This window comes from Pelodiscus sinensis, chromosome 4 (genome assembly GCF_052426305.1).
Source record: "Pelodiscus sinensis isolate ZL-2025 chromosome 4, ASM5242630v1, whole genome shotgun sequence".
NCBI classification, from domain to species: domain Eukaryota; kingdom Metazoa; phylum Chordata; order Testudines; family Trionychidae; genus Pelodiscus; species Pelodiscus sinensis.
The window spans coordinates 43,160,157-43,173,145 of NC_143055.1; the positions used below are offsets into that span (position 1 = coordinate 43,160,157).

Below are 12,989 nucleotides of genomic sequence, written 5' to 3' on the forward strand. Positions count from 1 at the left end.
TCTTCTTTTTTTGTTTTTTTTTCCTATTTATATGGCTATAAAACCTTTTACTATTGGTTTTAATTCCCTTTGCAAGGTCCAACTCTACCTGACTTTTAGCCTTTCTCACTTTGTCCCTACATGCTCTAACCTCAATAAGGTAGCTTTCTTTACTGATCCCTCCCATTTTCCACTTCTTCTATGCTTTCTGCTTTTTCTTAATCACCTCTCTGAGATGCTTGCTCATCCAGCTTGGTCTAACACACCTGCCTATAAATGTTTTCCTTTTTCTTGGGATACAGGCTTCTGACAGCTTCTGCATTTTAATTTCAGTCCTCTTCCACCTCAAGATCTATAATTTCTTTAGTCCAATCAACTTCCCTAACTAATTTCCTTAATTTATTAAAGTTAGCCCTTTTGAAATCAAAAACCCTAGTCTCAGATTTATTTTTGTTTATTCTTCCATTTAATTTGAACTGAATTAGCTCATGATCACTCGAGCCAAGGTTGTCCCCTACAACGATTTCTTCTATGAGGTCCTCGCTACTCACCAAAACCAAATCTAAAATAGCATCCCCCCTTGTTGGTTCAGCAACTACGTGAAGAAGGAATTCATCAGCTATCACATCTAGGAAAATCTGAGCCCTATTATTATTACTAGCACTTATTCTCCAGTCTAGATCTGGAAAGTTGAAATCTCCCATGATTATGCAGTTTCCACGAGTATTTACTTCATTAAAAACATTAAAGAGGTCTCTATCCATATCCAAATTGGATCCTGGTGGTCTATAGCACACCCCAAGCACTATCCCAGGGGAGGATTTGATAGTTTTCTTTCCCAATGTGATTTTTGCCCAAACAGACTCTGTCTTCTCCATTCCATCACTTTTTATTTCTTTACAATCTACCTCATCTTTGATATACAATGCAACACCACCACCTTTACCCTTATTTCTGTCTTTCCTAAACAGCACATACCCTTCAATACCTGTATTCCAGTCATGCCTAGTATTCCACCATGTTTCTGTTATTCCTATAATATATGGTTTCATTTCCTGGATCAATAGCTCTAGTTCCTCCTTTTTGTTGCCTAGGCTCCTCGCAATTGATGTACAAACATCTTAATTTTTTTCTGTTTGGCCTCATTCACATTCTTTACCCAATTTGGCATGGACAATGTACCTCCAATATGGCCTATTAGACTAGTATCCACCCTACCCTTCCTCATGTTCATTCTCCTACCCCCAGCTATATCCTTTCTTACTTCGTTTTCCTCCCTCTCAGTGTTAAAATCCAGCGTAGAGATTACCTGGACATCTCCCAACCGTCTCCCCCAAATTCCTAGTTCAAAGCTCTCTTAATCAGTTGAGCCAGCCTCCATCCTAGAAGTCTATTTCCCTCCCTACTTAGGTAAAGTCCATCCCGAGAGAACAGTCCTCTGTCCATAAATGCCTCCCAGTGACCATACATCCCAAAGCCCTTCTTATAGCACCACTGCCTAAGCCATCTATTGATCATCATAATCCTGTCACATCTTAGTTGCCCTTCTCTAGGAACAGGCAGAATCCCACTAAAGATCACCTGAGCCTCAATTTCCTTGAGCGTCCTCCCCAGCCTAGCATAGTCTCCCTTAATTCTTTCCAGCGAGAATCTAGCCATATCATTTGTTCCTACATGAAGGATGATCAATGGATTCCTTCCTGCTCCCTTAATAATCCTCTTCAACCTCAGTTCCACATCCCGTATCTTAGCACCTGGCAGACAGCACACCCTTCTATTCCCTGGATCAGCTCTGGTTACAGGCCTATCTATTCTTCTCAATAAGGAGTCCCCAATCACATAGACCTGCCTTTTCCTAGTGACAGTGCGATTCTCTGGTCTATCTCTTGCTTCCTCTGGCTGTAAGTCCTTGCCATTCCCATTTTCCCTTGTAATCCTCTTTAACCCATCCTGTATCCTCCTAATGCTCATTATTGTTGTTGTCTCCATTAACTCTTCCCCTTTATCTATGGGACTAGCCACTCTTCTCTTCTTCCTTACCCTTCCATCTTCATTATCTGCCTTCTTCATTCTACAGCTCCATATATCTGTTCTTGAGCTCTATTTTTCCTTCTCTGACCCATCTTTTCCTCTGCCTGGTTCTCTGAGTCACATGCTTCCACTGTCCATTTTCTTCGCCGAGCAGTCCCCCCTCTGAGGCCCTTGATCCTGCTTCCATCTGCATATCTAAGCCTTCCCCTTCAGCCACGTCATTCCTTTGCTCCATCATCTGCTCAAACTCCCTTCTAAACTCGACCAGAGTTTCCACCTGCATCTCCAGTCCTCGGATCTTTTCTTCCATCAGCTCTATCAGGTGGCACTTCATACAAACAAAACTCCATTCAGGTACACCCTCCAGAATCATGTACATACCACAGCTATCACATCCAATCATCCTCCTTGTGTTCTCTACTACTTGGGCCATGGCCGCTGCTGCCTCTGTGTTTTATCTATTTTCTCACCAAAATCCTATTAGTCTGGTGAACACCAAAACAAACCAAAACACCCCCTCCACAGCAAAAACAAACCCCAAACAAGTCCCAATACAAGTCCCAATTACAAACTCCCACTCAAACTCCTCTGTTTACAGCTCTGTTTGCTGACTCATGTGCCGCTGCAGCTATCTATGCCGCTGCCTGACTAGAAGGCTACCTTTATAGGACCCCTAATCAGTGAAGCCCCGCCCCCTAATCAGGGCTCAGCTTCTCTCCCAGCACACTACCCCTACAAGCCTCTACACATAAAAGCAATACAAATACAAAACCAAATACAAACTTCTCCTCCAACAGAACTCCCACTCAAACTCCCCTGTTTACAGCTCTGTTTGCTGGCTCCTGTGCCGCTGCAGCTATCTAGGTTGCTGGTCTACACAGGAAATGCTATTGCATATCAATGTGCTCAAGTTACGGGCAATACGGCATGCTTGCAAACATTTTCAGTCCCAGATACGGAGTACAATGACCAGAGTCCTAACGGACAACATTGCAACCATGTTTTACATCAACAGGCAGGGAGACACCCGATCTTGTTCTCTCTGTGCGGAGAGCATCCGGTTATGGAACTGGTGTATCCACAAAAACACTGTTTTAACAGCCTCCTATCTACTAGGTGCTGACAACTTGATAGTGGACTCACTCAGCAGGCGTTTTCCCCACGATCACCAATGGGAGATCCACATGGACATTGTGAATCATATATTTGCCTGGTGGGGGTTTCCGACAATAGACTTGTTTGCAACGGAAAACAACACAAAGTGTCCCACCTATTGTTCCAGAGAGGGAATAGGACGTCACTCTTTGGGGGATGCTTTCCTTCTCCACTGGGGAAGGTCAGTATTGTACGCCTTTCCCCCAGTGTTTCTAATGCCCAAAATCCTCGAGAAGATCAATATGGAAGCGACTCGAGTAATTCTTATAGCCCTAGCGTGGGCTCACCAACTTTGATATTCAATGCTCCCCCAGATGTTGATAAGGTCACCATACACCCTGCCTCTTCTCCCAAATCTCCTGACCCAGGACAACATATTGCTGAGCCACCCGAGATCCTACACCTCATGGCATGGATGCTGGTTGGTTTAACGATTCCAAACAACTCTGTTCACAACAGGTCAAGCAAGTGTTAATGCACAGTAGAAAGGAATCTACACGGGCGACATATACAGCTAAATGTACCAGATTCCTGGCATGGTGTGCGAGCAGTAATATAGACCCTCACTCTGCAACCTTATCTCACATACTGGATTACATCCTGCAGCTCCATGACAACGGACTGGCAATAACTTCTTTACGGTGCATTTAGCAGCAATTAGCCCTTTTCACCGTATGGATTAGCGTTTTTCTTTATTCACTCATTCCACTACAAAAAAGTTTCTGAAAGGGCTCTCAAACCTCGATCCACCTCGGAGGCCGCCTCTGCCCTCGTGGAATCTGGACCTAGTTTTGGAAACTTTGACTCGCCCTACCTTTGAACCCCTAGCCACAATTCCGCTACACACATTTACCATCAAGCTTTTGTTTCTTTTAGCCCTTACCTCAGCTCGTAGAGTAAGTGAAATAGCGGCCTTCATAGCTTCTCCCCCTTATACAACCTTTTCTAAAGAATCAGTGATGCTGAGATCCCACCCAGCGTTTATTCCAAAGGTCTCTTCTGATTTTCACATCAATGAACCGGTTGTCCTGCCATGCTTCTTCCCTAAACCCCATACCTCAATGCAAGAAGCAACGCTGCACATGCTCGATGTAAGGAGAGCTTTGGCGTTTTACATCAACAGAACGCGGGACTGTAGGAAAATGGACCGTTTGATGGTATCATTAGCGAACCGTTCAAAAGGTGAACCATTGACTTCTCAGCACATTTCGAGACTGGTAGTTTCATGCATAACTATGTGTCATTCTATATGTAACAAACCTTTACTGTATCCTCCTACGGCCCATTCCACCAGAGCGGTGTCTACTACTACGGCCTTTCTAAGAGGAGTCCCATTTCGTGGCATATGCAGGGCAGCAACATGGTCCTCTAATGTCACCTTTATGAAGCACTATGCTGAAGTTGATCATTTTGCTTCAGACTCTGTGGTGGCTACGGCAGTACTCAGTCGTAGTCACAAATTGTAATTCCGGAGCCCTCCAGCAGTTTGGTTACTGCTCCGAAGTCACCAAGAGTGGAACACCCATAGGGACAACTCGAAGAAGAAGAAGTTACTCACCCTGTGAAGTAACGATGGTTCTTCGAGATGTGTCCCCGTGGATGCTCCATGACACACCCTCCTCCCTGCTCCGGAATTGTCTCTTTTCTCTTTCAGATGAGCGGGTGAGAGGAACTGAGCGGTTGCCGGACCGCGCGCAGCTGATCAAAGGTGCGAACGGTGCTGCAGAGAAGCTGCACATGCGCGATCTGGCGGAGCATGTCTATGACAGCTCTCCGAGCTACGGTGCCAGGATGGGACCCAATACCAAGAGTGGAGCTCTCAAGGGGACACATCTTGAAAAACCATCGTTACTTCACAAGGTGAGTAACTTCTTTTTTTACTTCAATAGAAGATATTCAGCAAAAATATATGATGTGTGCAGGGAACTGAGTTATGGTTGTTGTAAACCTATAATGGAATCTCCTTGCTTCTGTTCATGAAAGTGTTCAGTCAAATGAATGGAAAATCTGTTCACTTGAATGTTAATTAACATAATTAAAAACTTACGGAAATTAAACATAAAAATGTTTAAATTAATGTAGACTTGAATATAAAGAAAAATAAGTGAAAACTGTTGCAGAATATTTAGCTCGTACCTTTGACTATTAAAGCATTCTATCAAGGTGTCTCATCTGGTACATTTTTGACTTTCCATACTTCTCACTGAATTAGCCATGGTATTCATAACTAGGCGCATCAGAACACATTTTCATTCATCTTTAGTTTCCGTATTAATTTTAACATAATCTGTATACAAGTTGTACAAATGATTTAGTGACATGTATATACCGTGAATGCATGTGTATGTGAACTTAAGTTCTTTTCCCAGAACTTCTAAATATTACAATATTAATATTTAAATATAGTTCTACAGGTTCATTTTGTGTCACTTCCTGAAATTGTAATGATCTTCATAGGTTTTGTCCAGCAAGGATGTTGAGCTCTTCTTCAAAACTTTTAATTTTTAAGCATATAATTAATCTGATTAATTATTCAAGAATACTACTTGCTTGTTTAAAGTTAAGCATATAGGTAAGTAGATTTCAGATCAAATCCAAAAGGCTGAGCACTTTAGAGGATTAAGCATTCTGATAATTTAAATAGAACACTTAGTTCTCTTTAATTGTAGCTTGTGTATATTACTCTTAAGGAGCTACGAGCATTGAAAAGTATGAACTCCGTACCAACATGTGGACTCCTGTAGTGAATATGAATGGGAGAAGGTTACAGTTTGGTGTTGCAGTGTTAGATGATAAATTGTATGTTGTTGGTGGAAGAGATGGACTGAAGACATTGAATACTGTGGAGTGCTACAACCCCAAAACAAAAACTTGGAGTGTAATGCCACCTATGTCCACACATCGGCATGGTCTTGGTATGTATAACTTCATAAACATTAATTTTTTTTAAACGCTTTAAACCTATGATTGGTTAAAAGCTGTTAAAAACTTTCCCTTTAAAGCTCATTTGGTTTTATCTTACTGCTAGACTAAATCTGAACTCTAAAATCAGTTAACGTTAAAATGACAAATTATTTTGATTGATTTGCTATGGAATGTATTTAATATTGACATTAAAAAAAAGGATGTGATCTGTATTTAGTTTAAAGATGCATCCTTTTTGGTGGACTATTGGTAAGGGTAATAGGAAAGTGATGCCTTTTGTTTTTACAGGAAGCAGTTGTTTCTCTGTTTTTTAGGGGTAGCTGTATTAGAAGGTCCAATGTATGCTGTAGGAGGGCATGATGGTTGGAGCTACTTGAATACAGTAGAAAGATGGGATCCACAGGCTCGTCAATGGAACTTTGTAGCCAGTATGTCAACTCCAAGGAGCACAGTTGGTGTAGCAGTATTAAATGGAAAGTAAGCAAAGGCATTTTCTTGAGAAATATTTTGGGCCAGTTTTTGTTTACATTCATTTTAAAATGTAGTTTTAGAATTATTTAGAAAATTAAATTAATGTATTGCTCCTGGTTGATAGCATTGGGACCTGAAATCCACTTCTTACAGAAAAAGTACAGCATTGACTTTGTGTGCTTGTCCATCACACTCCAATGTGCTTCAGTGCTGTGAAGGAGGAGCTATCAGTGCGGGCAAACAAGTAATTCCATCTCATTAATGCAGTCCTTGACACCTTTACTGAGGATAACAGTTGGAAGTCTTGTTTCTGTTGGTGTTGAGCCTATGTACTGAGGAAAATTAATTTTTTTGTAATTCTGTAAATGACAAAATAATCGAATTTGCCAAAACTTAAATTTAGCACCTAGAGGTAATAGTTTCTTCTTTGGCTTTTGTAGTTTAGAACTACATATTCAAAGCCACGACCTACTTAAAACAAAATAATTCAAGCCACAGCATTATTTTTTGAGAAATATCACATGTTCAAGTTCTTAGAAAAATAAAAGCAACGAACTAACAAACACTTGCAAAACTCCATATTTTTAGAAGTAGAAAAAAACTTCTAAAATGTATTAAGTGTTTTTATTTCTGCTGCTTGTCCCAACTCTGTAGTAAAGAATCTGCATAACATCTATAGCTGTGCAGCACAGTTTTAGACTATTCTATAGTTGATGTAGATCTAGTTGTAGAATAATTTATTTTAAAGACTATTAACTTCACTAGCACTAAGGAGAAATGCACCTATAAGACAAGGGATAAAATTCTCTCTAACCTTTTGCAAGTGACATTAGTCATGAAAGATGATTTTTGCAGCATTTCTATCAGGGATGTGAATGGTTAACTGGGAAGCATTGCCCTTACCGAGTGATGTTTACAGGTTATGGTTAACCAGAAGGGCTGGAGCAGCCCCCCACCTACCACAGGCAGGGGGCTGCTCCAGCCCAGTGGGGCCAGCCACAGGCGGAGGCACTCTAACCTGACCGGAGCAGTTCCCCATCCACAGCAGGCCTGGCCCAGCACACCACGGGCAAGGGCCCATCCCTGCCCACCGCTATGTAAGCGGTTATCTGGTTAAACAGATTTTACATCCCTAGTTTCCATTAGAACCTTCACTAAATTCATACATTTTGCACAGGTAGAAATAGAATATAAGGAAGTGGTTAGTTTGTCCAATCATAAAGTCATATCATAAAGATGCTATTAATAAATTGTATGATCTTGCTATACACACAAATGCTCACATATATAAAGAGACATAGAAGAGGTGAAAGATGTGAAAAAAATGTTAAGAATGGTAGAAGTAAGAAATGGTGGTGAAAAAGTTCATATAGTACCTGTCATTGCAGAATTGTTCCTTACTGTGTATTTTCTACTCTCTTGTCCAGAGTGGTTTTAAAAGTCTTAGACAACAGTGATTCTTTTTCAAGTAGATGCCGCGATATTATTCCACTTGGGAGGTTGTGCACCCAGCACACCACGACCAGAGAACTTTGCCTCACCGTATCTGTAGAGGGATGTCACTGAGAGATTCACATCTCATGGCTGTAGCCCCTCTCCTGGCTACATGAGGTAGCCCTGTATCCGTTCCTTCTTACTGCCTGTGGTAATCTTAACCTTACAACCCCCAAATTAATTTATTTTTCTCTTGTGTCTAGTTAGTAGTACCCTAAGTATTAATTATAACTAGAAGACTTACCTGACATTTCTCTGGTTGTTCAGGGCACGAGGCTGACAGTAGGAGGGGAGGGTTCAGAAATCAGGGCAGGAGGCTGGTGGCGGGTGGTGCAGGAGCTAGCATGGCAGGGGGCTTGGGTATGTGGTGGGGATGAGAGTGTGAGAGTTAGGGGGTAAGGAGGGAGTCTGGGCAGAGGACCCCATCTGGCGGGGCCTTCTCTCTCTGCTCGCTTCCCCCCAGCCACCTGGGGTCTTTTTTCTTTCCCCTCAACCCTCCCCCCACCAGAAGAGGCCTTTTCTCTCCCCCCTCCCTGCCCCCACCTCCCACAGCCAGCAGGGGTCTTTTCTCTCCCTCTTCTAACCCCGCACAGCTGGCAGGGCTCTTCCCCCCATTTATCAAGGGTTTCTCCCTCTCCCTGGTGCTGGGTCCAAGAGTTGGGAGGAGGAGGGTTTGGGGCAGGGATCTGGTGGCAGGCAAGGTGGTGTTTTGGAAAACAATCCCATTCCAGGGACTTCCCTTTTTTGTGGTACAGCCAAACCCTAACCTTGCTTTAAGTTAGTAAAAGAGGAAGCTGCATATCAAATATGTTGGCTCTAGTTCTTATCATTTACGAGAAGTGCTTGAGCAAAGACGCTCACAGACAGACACACCCCAGAATATATAGTTATATATTGCTAGATAGATTGTTAGTTATATTTATTTTTTTTCTCTGTCTCACTCTAACCAGCATTTAAATATTGTCTTTTGTGTTGGTGAGTAATCCCCAACAGCAGTCCACACATGCAGTGTCTCAGCAAGGCCCACATTGAAGAGAGCTGTGTGATCTGATCAATCAAGAAGCAAACTCAAGTAACTCAGGACTTTCTTCTGAGCAGCACTTCCTGAAAAGGCTGTGTGGCCAGCTTTGGTATTGAGGCCTTTGTTGAGTCAGCAATTGCCTTCTGGTTCTGAGAGCATTGCTGCTTCACGTTCCGGAGAGAGCACCTCTCCAAAGACATGAAGGAGCCGTTCTTCCTTGACTGCCTCAAGGAAGAATTGTATAAGACCTATCAAGACCACTTCAGGTCCTGAGGAATTTATCCTGCTTCCTCCAGAGAAAGTCTACACAGTGCTTTTTTGCACAAAAACCTCTTCCACAAAAAGGAATGGAAAAGACCATGCAAATGAGAGCGCAAGATATGCAAATGAGCGCTCCATTTGCATTTCCTCTTCTGGAAAATGTTCGCAGTGTGGTTCACTGTCCCATGCAGTGGCACTTAAACCACAGCAACAGATAAGAACAGGAGACCTCTACAGCCTGGGCTGAGAGCCAGCTATACTAAACTCCAGAGGTCCCAGGTTCAACACCACCTAGTGGTGGTTACATAGGCACCAATGGTGATTCTTCTTGCAGAGTCTCCAGAGTTGTCTGGTCTTGGTCCATCAGCCGTGCAATAAGATCCAGCTTTAGCTTCACCTTCATCTCCGAACAATTCCATGCATTCTGGTTCATCCTGCTCTTTGAAAGTGGCAGATCTTATGGTATAGCTGCTTCTCTCAGTATCCAAGCAGAGTTCTTGCAAGAGAACTCCACTACCAGTTAGTGGATATCCTACAGCTGTCTGCTGTAGGAAAAGTCATACTTCCTGTCCAGGATGAATTCCATTAACTGACGGAGGCCCTCTGGAGCATTCCAGCTTCAGTATTGTCTGTGGCTAAGCGCATAAGAAAGTGCTGCTTCATTCCCATGAAGGAGTTTGAGGGGTTTTATTCTTATCTGGCCCCAAATTCTCTAGTTGTAATTGGGGATGTGAAAGTATAACTGTGTACATGGTTTAAAAAGGATGTACAGGCAGTCCCCGGGTTACATGGATCTGACTTAAATCGGATCCCTACTTACAAAAGGGGTGAGGCAACCCCGCACTAGCTGCTTCCCCCCAGCAGACCAGGGAGACGCGAAGCTAGCGCCCCCCCTCCCCAGCAGACCAGGGAGACGCGGAGCAGCTTTTCTCAGCAGACACCTCAGCTTGAGAATAAAGGACTGAGGGAAGTGAGGTGTGGGAGAATAAAACTGAGCTCTGGAGAAATGTTTGGCTAGAGTTTCCCCTACAATATGTACCAGTTCCAACTTACATACAAATTCAACTTAAGAACAAACCTACAGTCCCTATCTTGTACGTAACCCGGGGACTGCCTGTATAAGGATCTTGCACAAAAGGGTTTTTTTGCACAAAACAGACCCATCTACGCTGCTTGGTTTTGCGCAAAAACCTGTTGCGCAAAAAGCATCAGCAGAGAATATGCAAATGACAGTTTAACAAATGCTAATGAGCGCTTCATTAGCATACTCTCTGACAGCAAAAACCTGCAGTATAGACATAGCCTGAGAGTATAGTCACTTTTAGATCCTTTAATGAGTGCCTGGGAAAGTTAGAATGTTCCCCAACAGGTTTCTGTGCATAATCATTTAAAATATCTGATTTTGTCCATTAATCCTTTGTCATAGAGACTGTCCAGTTTGGCCAGTATACATGGTAGAGGATCATTGTAGGCACTTTATGGCATATATCACATTAGTGGATGTGTAGTTGTATGAGCCTCTGATGTGGTGGCTTACGTGGTTAGGTCTTGTGATGATGTCGCTTGTATAGATGTGTGGACTGAGTTGGCATTGGAGTTTATTGCAGGGATGGGTTCCTGAGTTAGTATGATGGAGGTGTGCTGCGTGGTTGCTAGAAAGAATTTGTTTCAGGTTAGGGGATTGTCAGTAGGCAAGGATTGGCCTGTCCCCCAAGGACCTGTGAGAGTGAGGGATCATTTCCAGTTTACTCAGGCTCCCAGTATGTGAGGGGAGCCTGCATCCACTGGCTCTTGAGGAGCCACCTGCTCCCTCCACACTTCTGCCTCTGTATCTGATTTTTTTCCCCTTTCTCTCCCCATCTCCCATCTTTCTCTGCTATTTATTTGTACCTCTGGACACACTGCTCCATTAATCTGAAGAAGTGGCTTGTGCCCATGAAAGCTCATGCTACCATCTACGTTTTTGTTAGTCTCTCTAAGGTGCTGCAGGACCATTTGTTTTTTAAGTTTTTTCCGTTACAAACTAACACAGCTACCCCTCTTGAGATTTGGGAGCTTGAGTGTAACTGTGAAAGTTAACTGTATTAGAGCTGGGAGCTGGTGCACATGGGGAGCTGGCTCTTGGAGAACCACCTGCCCCCCACTCCTCGTGTGTAACTATATAATCGCTAACATTTTCAGCGGTTACACGTTTGCTCGATTAAATGCATTTTCACATCCCTAGTTGTAATTGCAGTGGACAAGAAAGCCCAGCAGAACAGGTTTAGTTCAACTCCAAGGACGGGGACTCTAAACGAATGGACCTTATGACTTTTCTCTTCCCTCTCTGTATGGATTGCTAACCACAAGCTTTGCTGTCCAAGTCCAATTTTATTACATAGACAGCTATGTCATTATTCTTCAAATATTTGTAGATTGTTATTGTAACACTCCTTATCTGTCTCTTGAGCTTCATATGTACTGGGGATATTTGTACCCAGGTACAAATACTGATGCTGCATCAAACCAGTGGCCCGAGGTCATGTGAGAATTTGTTTCAGGTTAGGGGATTGTCAGTAGGCAAGGATTGGCCTGTCCCCCAAGGACCTGTGAGAGTGAGGGATCATTTCCAGTTTACTCAGGCTCCCAGTATGTGAGGGGAGCCTGCATCCACTGGCTCTTGAGGAGCCACCTGCTCCCTCCACACTTCTGCCTCTGTATCTGATTTTTTTCCCCTTTCTCTCCCCATCTCCCATCTTTCTCTGCTATTTATTTGTACCTCTGGACACACTGCTCCATTAATCTGAAGAAGTGGCTTGTGCCCATGAAAGCTCATGCTACCATCTACGTTTTTGTTAGTCTCTCTAAGGTGCTGCAGGACCATTTGTTTTTTAAGTTTTTTCCGTTACAAACTAACACAGCTACCCCTCTGAGATTTGCGAGCTTGAGTGTAACTGTGAAAGTTAACTGTATTAGAGCTGGGAGCTGGTGCACATGGGGAGCTGGCTCTTGGAGAACCACCTGCCCCCCACTCCTCGTGTGTAACTATATAATCGCTAACATTTTCAGCGGTTACACGTTTGCTCGATTAAATGCATTTTCACATCCCTAGTTGTAATTGCAGTGGACAAGAAAGCCCAGCAGAACAGGTTTAGTTCAACTCCAAGGACGGGGACTCTAAACGAATGGACCTTATGACTTTTCTCTTCCCTCTCTGTATGGATTGCTAACCACAAGCTTTGCTGTCCAAGTCCAATTTTATTACATAGACAGCTATGTCATTATTCTTCAAATATTTGTAGATTGTTATTGTAACACTCCTTATCTGTCTCTTGAGCTGCATATGTACTGGGGATATTTGTACCCAGGTACAAATACTGATGCTGCATCAAACCAGTGGCCCGAGGTCATGTGAGAATTTGTTTCAGGTTAGGGGATTGTCAGTAGGCAAGGATTGGCCTGTCCCCCAAGGACCTGTGAGAGTGAGGGATCATTTCCAGTTTACTCAGGCTCCCAGTATGTGAGGGGAGCCTGCATCCACTGGCTCTTGAGGAGCCACCTGCTCCCTCCACACTTCTGCCTCTGTATCTGATTTTTTTCCCCTTTCTCTCCCCATCTCCCATCTTTCTCTGCTATTTATTTGTACCTCTGGACACACTGCTCCATTAATCTG

At 43.2% G+C, this 12,989-nt stretch overlaps 1 protein-coding gene across 9 annotated transcripts in view; it reads left to right on the forward strand.

The window, feature by feature from the left end:
• Positions 1-12,989, forward strand: part of KLHL5 (kelch like family member 5) — a 154,929-nt gene that overhangs the window by 109,038 nt on the left and 32,902 nt on the right. For 8 of the 9 annotated variants that reach the window (XM_075930569.2, XM_075930567.2, XM_025187964.3 and 5 more), the window contains 2 exons: positions 5,856-6,080; positions 6,405-6,567. In XM_075930569.2, coding sequence (XP_075786684.2) covers positions 5,856-6,080; positions 6,405-6,567 — 388 coding nt within the window. Of the gene's footprint in view, positions 1-5,855; positions 6,081-6,404; positions 6,568-7,988; positions 11,755-12,989 lie in introns of those variants that run through there. The other variant, XM_025187961.3, reaches the window with a different exon arrangement.